Source organism: Chinchilla lanigera, unplaced genomic scaffold, assembly GCF_000276665.1.
Source record: "Chinchilla lanigera isolate Chin_1 unplaced genomic scaffold, ChiLan1.0 scaffold00018, whole genome shotgun sequence".
NCBI classification, from domain to species: Eukaryota; Metazoa; Chordata; class Mammalia; order Rodentia; family Chinchillidae; genus Chinchilla; species Chinchilla lanigera.
The window spans coordinates 14,801,134-14,824,161 of record NW_004955419.1 but is presented as its reverse complement, the minus strand read 5'-3'; the positions used below and the strand labels follow the sequence as shown (position 1 = coordinate 14,824,161).

The 23,028-nt window shown below is 38.1% G+C and overlaps 1 protein-coding gene across 3 annotated transcripts in view; it reads left to right on the top strand.

Moving 5' to 3' along the window:
• The first annotated feature begins 1,398 nt into the window (after positions 1-1,398).
• Positions 1,399-23,028, top strand: part of Kiaa1958 (KIAA1958 ortholog) — a 66,557-nt gene continuing 44,927 nt past the window's right edge. For all 3 annotated transcript variants that reach the window (XM_005382704.2, XM_013513274.1, XM_005382702.2), the window contains exon 1: positions 1,399-2,589. In XM_005382704.2, coding sequence (XP_005382761.1) covers positions 1,419-2,589 — 1,171 coding nt within the window. In that variant the 5' untranslated portion in view covers positions 1,399-1,418. The remainder of the gene's footprint in view (positions 2,590-23,028) is intronic.

Below are 23,028 nucleotides of genomic sequence, written 5' to 3'. Positions count from 1 at the left end.
TATTGCCCTGTGTATGAGGTAATTATATTCTCATAAACTACCAGTTAACATTGGACTAGAAAGACTTCAGCAGGAGGTAGCTCAATCTGGAAGGAGATTTCCAGGTGAGAAAAGAGAAGGGCTGCATATCAAGCCAAAAAGAGGTGTTAGAGACCCAGCTGGTTCTAAAAAGTTAAGAAACTGTTTAGAGACATGAGATCACAAGAAGTATGGAAGGCTCTGATAGTAGGGGATGAGGCTTGAGAGGTAGCTGTGGCCACATCCCAGAGACATCAGTAATACATAAAAGATCAGAGCTAGTAAGCCCACTGATGGAGAGCCATGGGGAGAAGGCAGTAAGTTGAGTCCCAGAATGGCATCTTGGCATAGCCACTTGGCATTGCATTTATCTTGATTCCTCAATGCAGAGCCCACTTCCACAAAGGCACCTCTTGGCCCATCACTGCAGATGACCAAGGCAGACTAAGCCACACAGGAAGATTCCTGTTCCCCTCTGCCCAGTTCCTGTGTAGCTTCCTCTTAGCAGAGCCTTGTTAACAGACTCCGCATGCCCCCTTTCAGTTTTCCTACCTGTTGTCTGCACTATTACCCAACCAAGGACTCATAAGATGTGATCCTCACTCATGCCCAGTAAGGAATGGTTTATTCGGTAGTTGCTTGTCCTTGGGTTTATGGGACTCTGAGATGATGGCATACATTACACACAACCTTTATCTCTAATTGTAGGATGCAAGATGGTATTTCAGGAATTTCAGACAGCCAGGAGTGAGAAGCCTGCTCCTAGGAGTGGCTGGAGCCCTGACTCAAGCCTCTCCATCCTTGCTACTGATCCACAGCCTGTCTCCTCCAAGTTTGTTCTCCCTTCACTGTTAAAGGCATCTTCCTCACTACCTAAGTTTAGCCTCTTAACTGTCTTTGAACTCCCAGTTGTCTTGTTTTCTTGCCTTGCTGAGGTTTGACTTTTCTCTGACATTCATCCTAGAGTGGATCTAAACCTTTGTTGGCTCTGCCTCTGGTAACGAAGTTTACTAGAGAGTAACATTGGAAGTGCATTTTGTTGGTTAATGCACAACAGCTTATCAAGGGGATGACTGAGTCTTTGTCTCACCTATTTTTAATTGCTTATCTTTTTTTTTTTCCTGTTTAGGCATTTTTATAACACTAAAATAAATTAACAAAAATCTTCTCCAAACTCCATAACCATACGTCATGGGTCATTTTTAGTTTTTCCTGTATTTCCTTCCAGTCCCTGACCATATGCCGTAATATTAATGAGGTATAGTTTGAAGTGTATTTTTTATGCTGAATGTTCATAGTTGGAAGAAATTAAAGTAATTGAGATATGAGAATATCTTGAGTAATAATGGCTTCTTATTTTGATTATTTCTTTTTAGGAAAGACACCACTGATCCTGTAACATGGAGGATTGTCTTCATACCTCATCTGAGAATCTGTCCAAATTGGTCAGCTGGGCCCACAGCCATGGGACCATTTGCAGCCTTATTCCAAACTTGAAACACTTGCTTTCTGAAGGTTCCCATGGGAACCTGACTGCAATGTGGGGCTGTAGTGCTGGCCATGCCTACCATTGGCCACTAGCAGCTACCTGCAGAGCTGGATCACAAGAGAGGGTCTGTTTCCAAGACAACAGAAGTTTCAACTCTGATAGTCCCAGTATAATTGGGGTGCCTTCTGAGACACAGACTAGCCCTGTTGAAAGGTACCCTGGGAGACCAGTGAAAGCAAAGCTAGACTGTAATCGGACCAGAGACTCCTGTGACTTCTCTTATTGCAGTGAGCCCTCTGAACTAGATGAAGCTGTGGAAGAGTATGAAGATGAAAACACCCTGTTTGACATGGTTTGTGAATCCTCTGTTACAGATGAGGATAGTGACTTTGAACCCCAAACCCAAAGGCCTCAAAGCATCACTCGTAAAAGGCCAGGAGTAGTCCCATCCTCCCTCCATTCAGGCTCTCAGTTGCAGATGGTTGATGAATGCAGCAATGATGTCATCATCAAGAAAATCAAACAAGAGATTCCAGAAGATTATTACATTGTGGCAAATGCAGAGCTCACAGGAGGGGTAGATGGACCAGCCTTATCACTGACACAGATGGCAAAACCCAAGCCTCAGGCTCATGCTGGTCCCTCCTGTGTAGGATCTGCTAAGCTGATTCCACATGTAACATCTGCCATCAGCACGGAGCTAGACCCACATGGTATGTCTGCATCCCCTTCTGTGATCTCCAGACCAATCATCCCAAAGACTACTCGGATATCTCTGGCTTCACCAAACAGAGGACCCACTGGTGCCCATGGCACCAACCAGCAGGCAGCATTGCAGATGCCTGTGAGCACATCCCATCCAAACAAACAGATCAGTATTCCTTTGTCTGCCCTGCAGCTCCCTGGACAGGATGAGCAAGTTGCTTCTGAGGAGTTCTTAGCCCATCTGCCCAGCCAGGTCTCATCCTGTGAGGTAGCCCTTTCTCCCTCAGTGAACACAGAGCCAGAAGTGAGCTCCAGTCAGCAGCAGCCTCCAGTCGCTCCAACCATAACAACTGAAGCCACGGCACAGTGCATACCAGGTATGGCACATGTGAGGTGACCACAAGTCCCTCAGCCACACATATCCGAGAATTCTGCGCCGTCAACATTTCTAAAACCATTGGTTCAGTTTGCTAGAATTCCGCCCTTTTTCATTCTCAGAAAGATAGAAATAATGAAATGTATTACATCCAGGCGATGATCTGAAAGAAATTCATCGATGGACTTCAGGGCTGAGAGGAGAGGTGTAAGATTGTGCTGTTGGTGCTGCTTGGCTAGGTTTAAGCTGACCTTAAGCTGAGTTTTTTGTATTAAAGTTACTTTTGGAAGCTTGGGTTTTAAAATGCTTTCCTATCAAAGCAAGTTATATTTAGTTGCTCTTTGAAGACAAATGATGTTAGGCAAGACATATACTGACAGTAGATCTAATTTTTTCCACATTTATTTATCTGAACCATTTTCACTTTGCTACATTTTAGTAAGTGTGCTGGTTCAAAACAAGATTGTTTTTAAAAAGCAACAAACACTTCCAAAAGAAAAATTTGATCTTTTCTCTCAAAATTTAAAAGAATCAGGTAATTAACATTTTTGGAATATGCCATCCTAACTGGAATAGATTGAGAAGAGGATTGAACAAGTATTCACACCTCTATTTCTAACGTTTAAATGTCCTTAATTCTAATATTCAATCTTTATTTTGGCTGAGTTTTTTTTTTTTGTTTGTTTGTTTTTGTTTTTTTTTTTTTGGTAGGGGAATTGAACTCCCACCTTGTGCTTGCTAGGCAGGCACTCTGCTGCTGAGCTGTGTCCCCTGCTATGAGCTATGGTTATATAAAGGGGGATTTGAGCCTTATGCTTTTGGGTTCATGATTCAGCTCTAATAGGCCAGATATAGAAATATGGACAAGGATGAATAGACATGCAGAAAACAGAGAAAGCAGAAATACCAAAAGAACGAGGTATTTGGGGAAAAACTTCCTAGAAGCCTGAGACACCTGTGCCTTTGTCCTAAACCTTTTTAGAATTAAGTTGCTTGTACAAACATGCCTTTTCAGTTGAGCGTCAGCCTTAAGATCCCCAAAGGGAACTTTCCAATTATGATCTTTCTAGCATAGTCATGATGTTATTAATAAAATATACACTTAAAATATTCATATCTTGATCTAAAGTTACGCTTTTCTGTGTATTCATTTTTCTTTTTAAAATAACAGCCACACTAAGAAAAAAAAAAGAACAGCCATACTAAAGCACAATTCACATACATAAAATCCACTCTTAAAGCATACACTTCGGTGGTTTTTGGTATATTCAACCATCACCTTTATCTAATTCTGAACATTTTTATCATCCCATGAAGAAACCCCACTCATTAGTGGTTACTGTCCCCCTCTCCCTAGGCCCTGGAAGCCACTAATTACTCTTTCTCTATGGATTTATTTATCATGTGCATTTCATATAAATGGAATCATACTATTTAACCTTTTGTGACCGCCTGCTTGCATTTAGCATCTTCTCAAGGTTAACCCATGTTAAGGCTTCTCTTTTCTTTTTATTAACAAAGAATATTTCAATGTACAAATGAACTATATTTTATTTTTCCTTTCTTCAACTGATGGACAATTGGGTTGTTTCAGTTTTTGTCTTTGTAATGCTTCAGTGAACATTTATACACATTTTTGTATGGGTGTGTATTTTTATCTTGCTTGAGCAACTATCTAGGAGTGGAATTGCTTGGTCCTATTGGAACTCTGGTTAATCATTTGAGATGCTGTCAGACTGTTTTCCAAAGTAGTTCCACCATTCAACAGGCTAACTAGTAATATGTAAGGTTCTTGTTTCTCCACATTGTAACCAAGTTACTTTCCATCTTTAAAAAATTATAGCAATACTATTGGATGTGTTAAACATTACAGTTTTGATTTTCCTTATCCTAATGACTAGTGATTCTGAGCATTTTTTATGTGTTTATTGGCCATTTCTATATTTTCTATTGAGAAACATCTATTCAAGTCCTTTACCCATTTTAAAATTAGGTTGTCTTTATTTATTCTGGATGTAAGTCCCTTATCAGATAGTTGATTTGCAAATATTTTCTCCCATTTCATGGGCTTTTTCTTTCTTCGTTTAAATGTTTCATTTCAATCATTGAGTACTGATGTGGTCTTTGGCTGGTCTTTCCATCACTAGACACGTGGTTTTTTATTAGGCTAGTGAATGACTTTGTACTAGGAAACCTGACTCTTGATATGTGTAGAATTTGTGCCTACATATATCGCCCTTTTTTTAATAGAATACTTACCCTGGGATAGTTTTCTACATTCTCAATGCATATTTTAAGGATATAATTCAGAAACGTATTTTACAAAGTGGTCTAGTATACTTAGACTGTTACTTGTGTTGTTTCACGTAGCCTTCCACTAATTGACCCTGAGGAGCAAGATGCATGATACTGAGGTCTGCAGCACATTTCAGTGTCTTATTATATAATGAATTTAGAAAAGAAATTCAGCCTCTTTGAGAAATAATTTTAATCTTTTTGCTATTGTGTGAACTATACTCTTACAGGTTTTTTCTTCCTGTATTGAAATTATACTTCGTGTAATAGCTATAAAAAGCAGGCATGGCCACGGATAGCACACAGTGTAAATATAATCATAAAGTGTACTTTGACTTTACTCTCACAGGGGAGGTTGGTTTGGGTGGGAGTTGAACCCTCAAGAAAAAGAGTGAAGAAAGGGTAAGGAGAATTCTCTGAGGAAGGTCCTCATGTTTTGGTCCATTGTTCCATGGAAGGACATCACATTGCAATCATAGCGTTAACTTTAGAGAAGCTATTGGGACTGGAAGCTGCAGTGGTAAAAATAAAAACCTGATAGATGTTTTTCTTTTGTGAGAGATACGTAAAGTTTAATACACAATTTACTCTTGTTTCCTAGAGCCCAAGCTAGGATCTGTGTTCTAAGTTTATTTTTAAATTAATTTTATTGGTACACTTTTGATACACATAAAGATCACATTCATCATAGGGAATTTGTATCTGTACATAATATATCTTGATTCTTCTTTTTTCTCCCATTCCCCTCCCCTCCTGTTACAAGTTTATTTATTTGTGTTTGCATATTTACTAGTAGCAGATAATCCTTATTGTAAGTTTAAGACTTAAAAAATGTAGAATTCATGTGTATCTAAATAATTGTACAGATGAGCCTCACACAGTTAATGTGTGAATCTCACTTGGGCCTAAACAAAAAAGGTTTGTGAAGGAAGTAGATAACAGCTAAATCATGTCTTTTTAAAAATAGATACTGTAGAAGCTTGAGTCTTTATCAGATCATCATAAAAATACTGAATATCTTTAAAGAATATTTTTAAGCCAGGCATGGTGGCACACACCTGTAATCCCAGCACTTGGGAGGCTGAGGCAGGAGGATCCCTGCAAGTTTGAGACCAGCCTGAGCTACAAGGTGAGTTCAAGGCCAGCATGAGCTGCATAGTGAGACCCTGTCTCAAAAAGATCAAAAAAAAAAAAAAAAAACTTTTAAATAAATAATTTGACAAGTGACTTGAGTCAGCCAGAAACAAAGATAAATCATTCTATTCAGTTGTACTGATACCACTTAAATTCTCCTCCCCTAGTAGAAAATCATCCTGATTTCTTTTCAGAACTGAGTTTATAAAGTTATAAAAAGTTAATCACAGTGTGAATAAAATAATCTTGTTGTTTTTATTTTGATAGCCTAGCACAGATTAGTGCTTTTTTATTTTTTGATTTTGGGGGGTGTGGAAAGTGCCAGGGATCAATCTGGGGCCTTATGCAGGCTAGGCAAGCATTCATCCACTAAGTTAGATCTCCAGCCCCTGAGTAACTTGAACTTAAAATTACTTAGGGGGTAAATTTGCATATTACCATAAACATTTTTTTTTCTAGTACGTGTTTTCAGTACATAATATTTCCATTTCTTGTGTGGAGTTAGTACATGTCCATAACACATCTTAATTCCTTTTCCCACCCGTCTTCCCTCCCTCTCTTGATCTGCTTTCCCTTTGAGAAAGATCTCTCTTCTACTTTTTTGTCTTTTGTTTTGCTCTTTTATAATTTGAGGTTCTCATATAAAAGAAACCATGAGATATTTAAGGTGGTATGTCTGATTAATTTCACTGAACATTGTATCTCAAGGTACATCCATTTTCCTACAAATGACTCAAGTTTTCATTATGGCAGAATAGTACTCAGTTGTGTGTAAATATAATATTTTCCTTATCCATTCATCTGTTGATGGACATATAACCTGCTTCCAAGATTTAGCTGTTAGGAATTGTGTTGCTGTAAACATGGGTATCATTGTAATATGATGTCTTTTAACTCTTTTGGGATGATACCTAGAAGGAGAATAGCTAGATCAAATGGAATTTCTAGTTTTAATTTTTTGAGGAATCGCCGCACTGATTTTTATAGTGGTTATACTAGTTTACATTCCCAAACAATGTAGAAGGATTTCTTTTTCCCTGCAGCCTCTAAAATAGTAAATTTTCATGTCATTCCTGCCATATTGCTCAATACAAATTTTAGCAGTGAGTAGAAGACATATATTATTAGAAAAATCTAACTGTCATTTAAAAAAATTTTTTGTGTAAGTTTCAGGTATCATACTGACATTTAAATCTATTGCATCATGAAATATATATAGATAGATAGATAGATACATACATACATATATTTGATAACTCACATATATAAAAGTTCCTTTAGGATTTTTATATAAGGATTCCTTTTATTAATCAGCTATTTTCCCAGGAGTTTCATCAATTTTTGCTTTTCAGCTTTGCTCTGTGTGTGTGTGTGTGTATAAATATTATATACTGCAATAAAACATGGTGTACTTTAGAAAATGCACATTTCTGTTTTTCTAGCAGATGCATCTGTGTCGTTTATAAAACAGCCATTGGGGATACATCCTGAGAAATACATCATTTGGCAATTTTGTCTTTGTGCAAATAAAGAGAATATTTAAACGTAGATGGCATAGCCTAGGGTGGGTATCACCTGTTGCTTCTAGACAATAAACTTGCGCAGCATATCTATATATAGCTCAACACAGAAAAGATCCAGTAAAAATACAACCTGTAAGATTTTGTAAGTTATTCGAGATAGGTCATTTATCATAAATGAACTTTCAGGACCGGAAATTGCTTTGGGTGAGTTAGTGACTGAGTGGAGACTAGACGTGAAGGTCTAGGGTGTTGCTGTGTGCTACTGTGTGCCATCAACACTGTGCACTCAGGCTGCACTCCTTACTTGGAAAATTCTCTGATGATAACCCTTAGTTTACTCTAACATTTTTACTTTATAAACCTAAAAAAATGCTAAGCTGTTTCATTGTTTTGTAATAGCACTTAGTTTAAAATGTGGTGGCGTATACCTGTAATCTCAGCACTCAGGAAGCTGAGGCAGGAGGATCATCAGGAGTTCAAGGCCAGTCTGACCTACATAACAAGACTTTGTCTCAAAAAAAAAAGGAAATATATTTTACAGCTATAGAAGGATATTTTTTATCCTTATTATATAAGCTTTTATGTGTTTTCCTAAATATTTATTTTACTTCTTAAACTATTTTGATTAAAAGCTAAGACACAGACACACATATTAGCCTAGGCCTATGCCAGGGTCAGAGGCATACGTGTCACTGTCTTTCACCCCATGTCTTGTTGCACTGGAGTATCTTCAGGGGCAGTAACACACATGGAGCTGTTACCTGCTCTGTCCAGTACTTTCCGTAATCCCCCGTGAAGGGGCTGCCTGAGGCTCTTTTACAGTTAGCTTTTTAAAATAAGTAGTACTAGTGCACTCTGACAGTTAAAAAGTGTAATATAGTAAATGCATAAACCAGAAACGTAGGAACTCTGCTATACATAATTGTATGTGCTATATTTTCTCACAGTTGGCATCTAGTAGGCTTATACCAGCATTACCACAAACACCTGATGTGATGACTACACCACTAGGCAATAAAAATTTTCAGCTCTACTATTATCATAATCCTAATGATGTATAGTCTGTTATTAACCAAAATGTTGGTATGCATGTAGTTCATGAGTGTATTAGAAATAGTAACTCCTAGTCTGTCGTATATTTTGGAAGTAATGTAGTGTTTAATTTTGTTGATGACATTTTGAAGGGTATGGAGTTTTAAAATTTTTAAGAAGACTATCCTTTCAACATCTGTGTTTAGCTGACATCTATCTTTTCTGCTTTGAGTATTTTGTTTAGAGTCCTACCAGTACCTTAAGGTGACTTAAATAGGGCTGGGGATATAGCTCAGCGGCACAAGAGCCTGCCTGGCAAGTACAAGATCCTGAGTTCGATTCCCAGTACCAAAAAAAAAAAAAAGGTCACATAAATAGTCATGTAGGGGTTAGGGAGATAGCCCAGTGATAGAATGCTTGCCTAGGATGCATGAGGTCCTGAGTTTGATCCTTGGCATCACTAAAACAACACAAAGCAGATGTGGTGGTGCACACCTGTAATCCCAGCACTCCAGGAAGCTGAAGCAGGAGAATTGCAAGTTTGACCCCAGACTGGGCAACTTAGTGACTTAGTGAGATCTTGTCTCCAAAAAAAATTTTTTTAAGGGAAAGGGGTTGGGGATGTTGCTCAACACAAAGGCCCATAGGGTCAGTCCCCTATACTGGGGGGGAAAAAAATTACCTTTTTTTTAGGTTCTTTCATGGTTTAATTTCTCCTCCTTTCTCAATCTCTTTTTACATTTAACTCTACAATTAGGATATATTTTGGGGTAAAATTACATGTCATTATTTTTGCAAGGTTCCACATTATTTATGGAATAATTCCCATCCCCCATTAATATTGCACATTTTGTTTATAATTAGTTTTATTTCTAGCTCTCATTGATCTTTTTATCTTTTTTCTTCTAATTTTTACTGTTTGGTTATATTTTATACAAGGCAAAACACATTCAGAGAAAGGGAATGTAGTTTAAATAATTGAATACACTTTTTGAAAAATTACTAATGTAAAATTGAGTCCAATGAGCTTTTAAAAATTAAGGTATTATATCACTTACAGTTATTTTGTGTTGACACAATAATATTTTTTTGTCCAAAACAGAAACGCTGAATTAAAATCAGTTAAAATAATTGCTTTATAGTCTAGTGACAAAACTTCAAATAAGTGTACATCTGGGTTTAGACAACATACTAGTTTTTGTTCTGCCATTTGCCACCTTGGCTTCCTTGGTATATTGTTTTCTTCATCCACAATACCTCATTCCTGTGTGAACCCAAGGTAGTTGTGCTGCCTGATTTTACATCTAGCAATAACAACCCGCGTCCGAGCATCTGTCCTTACTCCTGAACCCGTCATAGGAAACAGTGCTGAGATCAGCCTTACTTGAACCACAAAGCTGGGGTAGGGCAGGGTATTACTCCAATGAAATTCTAAGTTCTCCTCTGCAGAGGAGTGGCAAGCCAGAGCTACCTCCTGCCGTGTGTGAATATTTTGTTTTGTTTTGAGCATTTAGTTGTAAAGTGGGTGGATAGGAGGAGTCAGTAGCATTCAAAGAGTACAAGGGATGAGTGAAACAGTGAATGTTTAAATTTTGCAAAAGAGAGGAGAACCAAGAGATGGAGGGAGGAGGAAGGGGAGGGTAAGGGAATGAAAAAAAAGAAACAATAATTAGGCTGAGTTATGTGCATGTACCAACTCCCACGTGAATGTAACCCTTATGTACTGCAAACATGTACCAATAAAAATGAAAATGTAAAGACTTTGTTACTGTAATAGACATCTTCCCAAGAATGGTGGGGTGGGGTAAGTGTGTTGGAAACAAGGGGAAGCACTTGAGTATATATAGAGGACTGATGACAGTGTGTCTTTTACTGTTATGCTTTTTAAACATTTCAACATTCACCATATTTATTGATCACACCTCGTTGATCAACCATTTATGGCAATATCTGTCAAATAAAAACATTACCATGTGTCCTTATCTGTCTTATTCACTGGGTATGGCATTGTGCGAATTCTGACTCTTCGTCCAATTCAAAATGACCATCAAAGGTAAACATTTTAAATCGATTCAGGACATTGAGGCAGCCATGACAGTATAACTAAAGCAGTCGTGAAAGAGGACTTCCAGAACTGCTTCAGAAACTGGAAAGAATTACGGGATAAATGTGTTTGAAATGAGGGAGGAGGGATATTTTGAGGGGAATTTATGGTAATGTCTTTTATTATATTTTTAAAGTTCTTTAACATTCACTGTATTTCAGGATCATCCCTTGTATATAGTGACAGTGTTCTAATAGAAGACACAAATATGTATAAATATATATGCTTTTGTGTATATATGCATATGCAGATATTTTTGGTATTTCCTTATATCACAAATAGAAACCTCTTCTTACAAGAGGGAAGAAGACAAATTTGTTTTGTTAGCCACACCCTTTCCAGTACTATCCTGCAGGAAGACTGAGACAAATTTTGAAAGATAAGAGTGACAGTAAAAATTCAAGCTGTTTTTGCTGTAATTTTCCTCATCACAAAGGAGTGCTTGTCTGAGAATTGTGTGGCAGGCAGCTGTGAGCATTGAGAGCAGAGTCTGGTCACTCAGAGTTTAGAGTCATAAGCATCTGAACTGATACCTGACCCTACCTCCTGCCGAGCTGGTGACCTGAGACTCAGTTCTACATTTGTAAAGCAGTAACAGTGTTCATTAGAATTATTGTAAGGGAGGGTTTGTCATATGGTAAACATTCAACAAACATAATTTCTGCCCATATCACTATTTTCATTTTCATTATCATCATTAGTGTTACTAGATTGTTCTCATTATTATTTAGGTGGGGAAGTAGATTGATTTTATGCCTTTACACCCATTCATCTACTAAAATATGTATGGTCCATAGATCAATATTTTCGACATCATCTGGAATCTTACTAAAATACAGAGTCTCAGGCGCATCCCAGACAGGCAGAATTAGAATCTGCGTTTAACAAGATCTCCATATGACTTGAATGCCCATTAAAGATTAAGCAGTAGTCCAGGGACTAATGGAGCCATGCTATAAGCCACATTATTACTCTATTTACACACCCACAATTTTGGAATTTTCCTATGTGAAAATTCCATCTTTTTTGCCTCTGCCCTTCCCTGTCAGAGCAGCCAGAAACTGGCTTTCTAAGTGATTATTTCAGCAAGTCTTGTGAGGTTAGGGTTTGTCAGGCAAATGTACCTACCCCAGACTCAGGGAAAGACACTAAAACAATGAGATACAGTTTTACTCACAGGAGGAAGGTGACTTTAACTATCCCAAGTGTTGTTGAAGATACAGAGAAATGAGGACCTGCTGGTGGGAGTATAAATTGATATAACCACTTTAGATAGCAGTTTGCAATATCTAATAAAGATGTGCATATCATAAGTTGTGACATATTTTTCAGTGGACTACATGAATCATCCAAATCTACATTTATTAGTGTGGATAAATCTGGAAAACAAAGTTGCAGAACGTTGTTATATATTAGAATGTTATTAGAATACCATACCTTCTTTAAAAAAAAAGAACATTGTCATATATTGTGTGTTACACACAAACACATACTATGGAAACATGGATTGAAGGGAAACAGCAGCTACCGGAGTAGTTCCTTCCCTTACAGAGGAATAAAGGTAAAAATGGGAAGCTTGAACTGTATAGCATTTTCTTTAAAAACACGTAACGTATGACAGAATGTCACCATTTACTAAACATGACAGGCAGGAAAGTGAATTTATGCTAACAGGAGGCAACATAGGCACAGAGCTTCAGCTAGAACTCCTGCCTGGGTTCAAAGCCCAGCTCTGCCCCTTCTTTTCTGGGTGGCTTTGGCAAGTGACTTAGCTTTCTCATCTGTAAAATGAAGACAATAATGTATGTCTTCTATAGTGATGACCAGTAGATTAAATTAGTTAACCCATGCAAAACCCTTTGGTTTGTGGTAAACATTACTTAACCAGTATATTATTTTGTATACTTTCCTATATTTTTAAAATAAGGTTAATTTTAAATCTTGTGGGATACTAATGAGTAATTACTTTGACATCATTATTAAATATGGAAAGTTTGTTGTTTAACGGTAGTTGCAAAGCAAACTATTACCATTGTCTTCCAGTGTACTCGTTGATGGACAAACAGTTTGAAAATCATTCTTACTCACTGGCTTTCATATGATTATGATGAGGTGGTGTAATGGGAATGTTTTTAAAAGCTCTTCTGCTAGAATAAATAAAAAAGACAAAACACAAAGTGTCCTCTGTTACCTTTACAGTGCTTTTATTTCCAGGATCAACACTGTCTAAATTCCACAAAGAAAGAGATTGTTTTCTTTGTTTTACTGATGGGAACTGCAGGACAAAGATACTAGATGATTTGGTTGGAGTTTCAGTGGGAAGGAAGTTGGTGTACTTGTTAAGAGGAGTGGGGTGGCTGTTTGCACGATGGTCTCTACCTCTGCCCGCCTTGGTACAGCAATAAACCTAAACTGCCAGCTGTTTCCAGTCCCCTTTCTTTGGTTTTCAGGTCATCCTTATCACTTATCCAAAATAGAGGCTGTTAAATTATATCCTAAGGAGATAATTTATTTTTCTGAGAATCATTTTTTTAAGGGCCCAGGTTTTCATAGAAGGATTGTCTATAATCAGAAACAGGGAGATCCATGTCTTAGTTTTTTTCTACTTAGCATCTGAAGAAGTCACTTGCACTTCACACCTTATTTGTGGACCAACTGTATGACAAGCACTGTTTTGAGCTGGTAAAAATACAAAGATGAATGTCAAATTCTCTGCCCTAGAATGTCAGTGTTTGGAGAAGGAGACAGGTAAACCTATAACTTCAATTCCAAGTGTGTAGAAAAAGGTGTATAAAATATAGTGGCAAATATACGAGGAGCAGTTGACAGCGCTAGAGAACACTTGGAGAGATATTTTGGTAGGCAGAACAAGGTGAGCAGTAGGCAGAACAAAAACATTAGGTCGTGAACATACATAGAACATTTACAGAAACAAGGAGATGAGTCCGCTTGGAGTAGATTTCATGGGAACCAGGAGAGTTGCAGTTGGAAAGCTGGGCTGGGACCATCTGTGAAAACCTTTTATATATGTAATGTCATGAATGTCCTACCTCAGAAGCAGAAGAATACAGTCATTTCCTTGTCTTAGAAGATCATGCTAACCCCAGCAGTTGGGGGGCTGAGGTAGGAGGATTCTTGCAAGTTCGAGACCAGCCTAGGCTACAAAATGAGTTCAAGGCCAACCTGAACTTCATAGTGAGACTCTGTCTCAAAAAGACAACAGCAGCAAAAAAGATCATGGTGACAGGGTCCTGAGTTTGATTCCCGGTACCAAAAAAAAGCCAAAAAAAAAAAAAAAAAAAAAAAATAAGATCATGCTGAAACTATGGGGTGGGGTAGAAGCTGGGACATAAGAGCTATTTTAAGGAATGTTACAGTAATCCACATGAGAGGTGGCAGGCAGTATGGGCCTACGTGAGGCAACAGTGAAGACATTGAAGGGGAGGAAACAGGTAGATGTTTCAGGAGTTAAAGTAGCAGCTGGATGACCTCTGGGAATCTTTGTTGCCACCTGCACATTCCCTGTCTGAAGGCCTGGACTGTTTTAAGTAACAAGGAAAGGTCTTTGGTGCTCAGAGATCCACAGTAAATGTGTGTGAGAAGTCCTCTGTGTATAGAAGAGTTCTGACGCATTCCCGTGACCATTCATCCTCTCATTCACAAAATACCTGTTGGAATCATATAGAGCACGAAGTTCGGCATGGATACTGTAAATACAATGAACAAGGTGAAAGTGCAGTTCCTATTCTATGCTACTCACATGGTAACCAGAGAGTAAGACATCCCACTGGTGGTGTCTCAGAGCACTTGCAGTTTGAAAGACAATGCTGTGTTTCCAGTATTTCCTGAGCTGAGGTGCTGTTAAACTGAATGTCTTTGTAAGACTACATTGGTTGCCTTTAGATGATACATTTAGTAGGACGGTTTCTAGGATGATACATGACTGAAAGTGGTTAAATGAACAATTAAGCCACCGTGATAAATGAAAGCCAAGTCTTAGCTGGAAATTAAGAGTGCAGAAGCTACAGGCAACTCACTCCTTATAATTATTTGAAACATTCTCTACTCAGCTACAAATAAGCTTAGTTACATTAAAACTGTAATATTTCTTCTAGTGTCCTATCTGTACAAATTACAAATATGATCATTTACTAGTTTTCTGAAAGGCAAAAGTACAAAAACCAAGCTAATTGCTGTCTTGTACAGATTCATAGGTTCGTGAAAAATTGTGTTCTTATGGCTTTGTTTTAAATGCATATACATCTATTTTTTTGTGCCACTTGTCTTAGTATTGACCCAAAAAAATCCTTTCAGTTGTATTTTTTTTTCTTTCCTTAAAATAGGGGCATTATCATATTTTCCCAGGGAAGTAAAAACTCCATTATTTAGTTGTTTTTAAAGTTCACCTACATAAGATTGAGATATCTTTTGTTGGTTCTGTCTTGATTTTTGAGACAGGGCCTTGCTATATTGTTATATTAAATCTAATATATGACCCTGGCTCTTCTATGATTAAGATTTCTAAATATATAAAAGATACCCAGGTACACTGGACTAGCAAACAGCTATAAATCTCAGAGTGTAATCTTTCAGTGAATTAGGATCTGATTAAGAAGACTGCCAGTTTAGAACTGAGAAGACATTGATCTTGACTTCATAATCTTGTTATGCACTTCCTGTGGAATGAAAAGGTGAAATAATATCTGACCTCCTAGGCAGATAAGGAAGTGTCAGGGCACGGAGGCTTTAGCTTTAACGTCTCATGAAATCAGATTTCAGGCCTGTACCTTCGTAGCAGTTGCCTTCCTCTCCTTACCTGTGTGGCTGCCTAAGCACCTTGGGTCTCAGGAGGGATGTGCAGAGCTTGGCTGACCACTTCACTTTGGTCCAGTGATAATTTCTTTTTCAATCTAGATCTCATTTATGTGACTAATGTTCCCAAAAGAAATATTAAAACCAGAAATATTTATAGAGTGTGGCCACAATGAGTAATTATGTTCCAGTGGCTACAAGTAACTCTAAGGTTTCTTTTCGGTGAGATCAGTGGCCATATATTTAGTGATTGATACACCTTTGGTGATTTATTGACTGTTATGGAACACATTAGTCTTTTTTTTCAATATTGTCTTAAAATAAATGGAAGGGCATAGACAACAATTTTTAATTATATTTTTCAATTTTATTTTTATTAAGGTAGTTCATACATATGATATTGGTGAAAAGTACGTTTCTCATTTTAGCTGTCATCACCCCATAATCTTCTGGTGAGCTTAATTTTTATTCTTCCAAAATTCTGAAAAAATTGCATATACTTACTTCTTTATCTAGTTCACAAAATATCCATACTCTTTGTTATGAAAGTTAAGATTTAACTCATTTTTGGTAATTTTCCAATATCTGATTGCTAGATGAGCAGGATACACAAATAACCATTAGAATTGAAAATAATAAAAGAAATGAATGTACTTCCTCCACCTAAGAATAAAATTATTAATGCCCCTGTTTTTCTGGCTACTCTGCCCTCTCTTACAATCTTCCTGACTTTGTTGATATTTCACATTTTGTGGCCACGAGTAATCTTTTCTGCTTTATCCATGAGTTGTCTGTAAATATTCAGAACTAGTAACACCTACTGTGTTATTTTGGTAATGTAAGTATTTTTCTTAGCTATTAGAGTTCCAAGATTTCATTTCTCTCCATACCAGTTAGTTCCACAACCTCTGGTATTCAGAAGAATTTGTATAAGAATTGTTGTGTGCATGACTTAATCTATATAAGGGGTTTATAACTCAGTACCTGGTAGAGTCTTTAAAAAGTGTATCCTCACATATTAGTACTATATTTCATTGCATCTGAAATGTCATTGACTGTAGAATGTACAGTTATTTTATATTCTACAAAAAAAGAAAAGTATGCTACCAGTTAAACTCTAATCCCCAGAAATTAATTTCAAAGGCATACTAAAATGTGAAGAACTGCACTGTAGAATCAGTGGAGCATATTGTTACATTTTAGATCTAAAATGTCCCCACATGTCTCATGTGTTTGGAGGGTGGCTGGATCATGGGGATACTGTACTCACAGTGGACTCATCCAAGGATGAGTTCAGTAGCCAAAAGTGCTGTCAGGAGGTGGGGTGTGGTTGGAGGTGGGTCACCGGGGATGGGGGGTGCCCAGCTCTTCCCTTCTGTCATGCTATTCTGCCTTAGAACCAGCTGACTATGGGCTGAAATTATGAGCCGAAACAAACCTCCCCTTAAAGTTGTGAATGTTGGGTATTTTGTCCCAGCAAAGGCATTAAAACATTCTTATTTATGTTATTGTACATGATTGTGTGTTTTCCCTAAAGTTTTGGGTAGCGTTTCTTGACGAGCAGTACGCCCTCATCAAACTGTTCAGCCCCCAAGGGTCCCACCTTGGGCCTGCAGTCTTCCTGCTGTGCTTGGAAGTAGTTGGTTTCCCTAAGCCTGATGTAACTGTCCCACTCTGAGGTTACCTCCCAGGTTGTGTCCACTGTCCTCTTGGATCTGATCCCCCCGCAACCCTATTTTGTTGGACTCCATCAAATGCTTTTCCAAGAATGTATCACTAGGAAGTAAACTTTTGCATCTGTAATTACTGCGAATTCCTTTTCCACTTTGTTAATGTGATTAACAAAGATTTTGCCTCAATACTGGTTCCTTTTCTACGGATTATAGCTATAATCTCCTTGCGAATTTTAATTAGAATTTTTTTCTAACTTATCCTCTACTCTTGAATTTTTCCTTCAGTTTTTTTGGTTTCTTCTTTCCTCCTTTGTCCTCTTTAATACTGCCAGTTTCCTTTTGCTGCTTAGTCTACTTGTTGGCTCGTATTTAAGAATATAGCACAGAAATCTCGGCTGTTCATCTCTTCTGCAGTTGTGTAAATAGGTTTGCTCCCCCTAGGACTTTTTCTAGAGTGAGCAACAGATGGGATGTGTTGCTCGGCAAAGTTACCCTACTGAGTGGGTAAGAGAGCTGACAGTAAGCCAGCAGGCCTTCAAAGACAAGTCTCAAACACCTGCTTCTTGGCTCTCCCATACCATGGGTTCCCTTTTCTGCAAAGTTTTGTCTAATTTTTTTTTTTTTCTTTGAAAGAGATCCGGGTTGCACAGTGAGGAATTTGTTGAACCCAGGACCTTGTGTGTGTTAGGCAAGTGCTCTATCACTGAGCTACATCCCAGTCTTTTTAAAAAATTTTATTTTGAAACAGTCTCACTGAGTTGTCCAGACTGGCCTTGAACCTTTGATCCTATCATCTCAGCTTCCACAGTGATGAATTATAAGCATGTGCCACTGCACCCAGCATCAGGTTAACTTGTTACTATTACCCTCTTCCTCCAATCGCCTGTAAGCCTGGAGTCTTGAGGATCCAGAAGAACAGTGGGACCTTGGATGCATCCTTGCATGGTGTGCTCAGGCCCCTCATTACCGCCAGTGTGGTCCCCTGACCATTGGCGTCTGCTGGGATCGTGTTTAAAAATGTAGAATTTCAGGCCCCTAGGCAACCTGTGCTTCAGTGAGGCCCTTAACTAATTTTATTCACTTTAAGATTTGAGAGCAGGATTTTAGCTACATTCTATCACTTGTCTTAAATTTTAACACATGCCATCCTCCTGAAAGGTTTGTCAGAGTGGGACTGCATTTGTAGGGTTACCACTGCTGCCAAAAACCCGAACCAGGAAGAAACTGAGGATATACAGTCCTTCAGAGAGAAAACCTTCCTCAGGCACAGATGTTAAGAGGGCCTTATAAATGTAGCATATTAGGGAAGTTTTGGAAAATAGAAACCACAAGTTTTGGTGAACAGCCAGCAGTTCCTAACAGAATTTTCCAGTTTATTGAGATACAACTTATATACCATATAATTCACCCTTTTAAAATACAGTACATTCACAAAATTGTGCACTCATTGCCCCTGTACGATTCCCGAACGTTTCATTGCCCTGTTGCCTCCCCGCTGCCTTCATCTCCAGCCACTGGCAGCCACCAGTCTGCCTTTTGTGTCTGTGGATTACCTATTCCAAACGTTTCATATAAATTGAATCATTCAGTACAGACTCATTCATTGAGGTTTCATGTGTAAGAATTGTCCAGTATCCTCAGCTTCTGCCTGGCTCTGGTTCTTGAGAACTAGTTTAACTTCCCAATTCTATGAATGAAGTCCTCTCTTATCTCTCCACCCATGACATACTGTCCATCCACCCAGATTATAGAACATTCCTTTCAAGTTTTCAGTTTTTAATCCTTTCGTTTAACACAGTGTTTCAAGGTGTCCATGTTATAGTATGTGTGAGTACATCATTCTTCTTTATGGCTGAAGATACTCTATTGTGTGAATGAGTATACCACATTTTGTATACCCATTTATCAATTGAGGTACATTTTGGTTGTGTCCACCTTTGGCTATTATGGCTATTTGACTGTTATGAAAAATGCTCTGTTCTAAGACCAAAAATCTAAAGGCATGGTGGCTTACATCTGTAATCCCAGCTACTCAAGGATTCTAAGGCGGAGAGATCCCAAGTCATAAGCCAGCCTGGGAAACTTAATGAGACCCTATTTCAAAACAAAGAGGGCTGGGATGGAGTGCTTGCCTGGCATGCTTGTGGCCCTGGCTCCAGTCCCCAGTACTGCAGTTTAAAAAAAGCCTGCTATGGACATTATCTTGTACAGGTTTTTGTATGGACATATGTTTTCAGTTCTCTTGGGGATATACTTACATATAAACTTGCTAGGTTTTACTTTTTGAAGAACAGCCAAATTGTTTTTCTAAGCAGCTGTGCCACCAGTAGTGTGTTTGGGTCTAATTTCTCTACATCTTTGCTAACATGACACGTTATAATCTCAATTTTGGTTACAGCCAAATCAAAACTGGGAGTGAAGAGGCATCTCACAGTGGTTTCAATTTGCATTTCTCTAGTGACTGACAGTCTTACGATCTATTCATGTGTTTCTGCTGCATTTAATATGAGAGGTTAAAAACATTAGGAATATCCATATTTTTTCACTCAGGTCAGTGGTCACTAGTAAATCTTAGTACTTTTGCTATCAGGCATAAGTAAACCTGTTACTTGACCACCTGTCTTTATTTCTCAAAGTGATTGATAGAGGCAGAATTTTAATTAAAATTTAATTAAATTTTACCTTTAATTTAATTTTTTACCTGTAGTACACGTAACTATAAATAGAAAAATAATTAGATACAAATGCAAGATGATAATGAAGTGACAAAGTTGTGTCACTAAGTGATAGGGCTCAGTATACTCTAGTAGAGTCGCACGATGATTGTGGTGCCAGAGAAAACATTAGATTTCCTGTTTTTTATTTGAACTAAAAAACTGTTAATGGGTTGAGGATATATAGCTCAGTGGCACAGCACCTGTCTGACAAGTGTGAGGCCCTGAATTTGATTCCCGGTACCAAGTAAAAATCTCACTAACTTTTAACATGTGAATTAGCAGTAAAATAAGACATTTGAAGCTGTTGTTCAAAAGCATTTTTACATTTAGAGGTGTACAATCACAAAGGTTAGGAGACCTTTAATAATAATTGAAATGGCCTATTATTTAAAAAAGACAGTGTATGAAACGGCTGATTTTATTTTAGACTTTCAAAAATATTAGTTTTTCATCTTTCACTCAGCAGGGAAAAATTTTAAATCCTTTTAATTCTAGTATCTACTGTTTCTGTGAATTTGACTTTTGACTTTAAGGTTTGAATAAATTAAATGTGTCTTCTTTAAAAATAATGGCTGGCCAGACATGATGGCACATGCCTGTAATCCCAGCACTCAGGAGGCTGAGGCAGGAGGATCATTGCAAGTTCGAGGCCAGCCTGGGCTACAAAGTGAGCTTAAGGCCAGCCTGAACTGCATAATGAGACTCTGTCTCAAAAAGACAATAATAATAATAATAATAATAATAATAATAATAATAATAATAATGCCTAACCAGCACTCAGGAAACTGAGGCAGGAGAATTGCTGTGAGTTCAAGACCATCTTGGGGTACATAGTAAGCTCAAGGCCAACCTGAACTACATAGTGAGACTGTCTTAAAAAAAAAGCCTGAAGGGGCTGGGGATTTAGCTCAGCGGCTAAAAGCGCCTGCCTGGCAAGCGCAAGGTCGTGAGTTCAGTTCCCAGTACCGGAGAAAAACCAAAAAAAAAAAAAGCCTGAAATTATATTTTTACAGAATAACTTTAGTCTGTAGAGCAAATTAAGATTTATGTTACAGGTTGGTAGCCTTTTAACACTTTGTATACTATTATAATTAATGCCACTAAATTATTCTCTGTTATGGAAAGCAGCTGTCTCATTGTTCAGAGAAAAATCTTTATTTTCCTTTGTCTATACTTATTTGTAACAGGATGCAAATCTACATATAGAAATATTTAAATTTCATCGTATAATAAATTTTTTAAAAATACATTTTGGTACCATCCACTGACCCACTTAAAGAAATTAGCATCCTCCTATCCATTAGGTTATTGCTTCTTGTGTGGAGTTTAATGAATATTAATAGCCTAACTCAAAAGAAAGGAGGTAATTTATGATAGTTTTCACATTTCCATTTTTATATGTTATGTGTTCCCTTTGCTTTAAGTGCAATGCATCTTTTCTTTCAGGTTGATTAATAACTCCTTTTTGTTTTTGAGTTTATTATGCATTTTCAGTACAAGATCCTTTCATATTTTGATTTTTACGAAGATATGCAGCCATGTAAATTGGATGTAAATTTAAAAGAAGAAATGGTTTCTAATATGAGTAGCATTTCATCTCATGACTTCGTCAGATGCTACCTCATATGCTGTGTTTTTGTTTGTTCTTAGTCCTTGAAGCCAGAGAATTGCAGCAAACTCATGGAATGCAGTTTAAATACTCCGTTCTGCCACTGCCAGAGCGGTGCACTGTTAACAAAGGTGATTCTTACTGAACTTTCAAACTCCTTTTCATCACCAGGTCATATGCTGATAGCTGTCTTTGACTACAGCATCGAAAATAGCAATAATAATAGCCAACACTTGCAGAGTGCTTATTACCTCACTAATTGCTATGCTAACTCAGTTCTCACACTCTGGTGTTAGGACTGTTATTAACTCCATTCTATAGATGAAGAAATTAAGTCACAGAGGTGGAAGTTACTTGAGGTCACACTGTGAGAGGGTGGGAGAAGTAGGATTCTGGCCCCAGGCAGTCTGGTTTCCAACTTTATGCTTTTACCCAGCAAGGCTCGCTTGCATGGTGGTGCTTTTCTTGTGTGTCACGGTATCCTTCTTAGCTGCAGGTGCTGTTTTAGTCCCTGAACCAGCTTCCCCGAAATTCACTTTGTTCCTCCCAAAACTTCTGCTCTTCTTCCTTTTCTAGGTCAGTTTCCAGCTGATGACTCTTTTCTCCAGAGGGGATGAAAATCAGTGTTTCAGTTGAGGCAGACATACCCAGAGGGCCTTACAACAGTGCCTCCCTTGTTGAGGTGCCTGAGTATATTTTGTTGAACACTGAAGCAGATATACAAGTAGTAAAATTTATGGGAAGGAAAAGGAGGCATCTTCCTTTCTTTCTCCCTCCACCCCCAACCCCTTTGGCTTTTTCTTTTTTTGTCTTTTTTTTTTTTTTTTCGAGATAGGGTATGCAGCTCATGCTAGCCTTGAGCTCACTTTGTAGCCCAGGCTGGCCTCAAACTTGCACCAATCCACCTGTCTCAGCCTCCCGAGTGCTGGGATTACAGGTGTGTGCCACCTCACCCAACTCTTCTGGCTTTATGTTTATTTTACGAAGTTTTAGTGTATTTGTTCTGGTAGTCAAGCTGTTTCACTTATGTGACAAATAGTAATGAGTGTAGTGCTGACTGTTCACTTCTTCAGCTGTGGATGAAAGAGTTTGTTCCCTACTCTAGAGGAGCCTGCATTCCAGCATCAGCTCCTCAGAGAGCTTACATCCTGGATAAATCAAATAATCACACAAATAGTTACAGATTGTTGGTAATACTGTGACTTTAAAATATATATATATATATGAATAAGGGTAAAGGGAGGATTTTGGAAGATTCCCTAAGATAGTGACATTTGAGCTGAGAACAAAGGGTGAAAGGTTGAAAAATGGAAGTTCAGAGTGTATTCCCGATGGCGAGATCAGTTTGCTAAAACTGTGAGAGGAGACACCCCTGAGATACTGAACGAAGAGACATTTGAAAACTGAAATGGAGCCCCATGTGGTGGTGCACACCTGTAATCCCAGCACTCAGGAGGCTGGGGCAGGAGGATCACCGTGAGTTTAAGGCCAGCCTAGTCTACATGAATGAGTTTAAGGCCAGCCTACACTACATAGCAAGA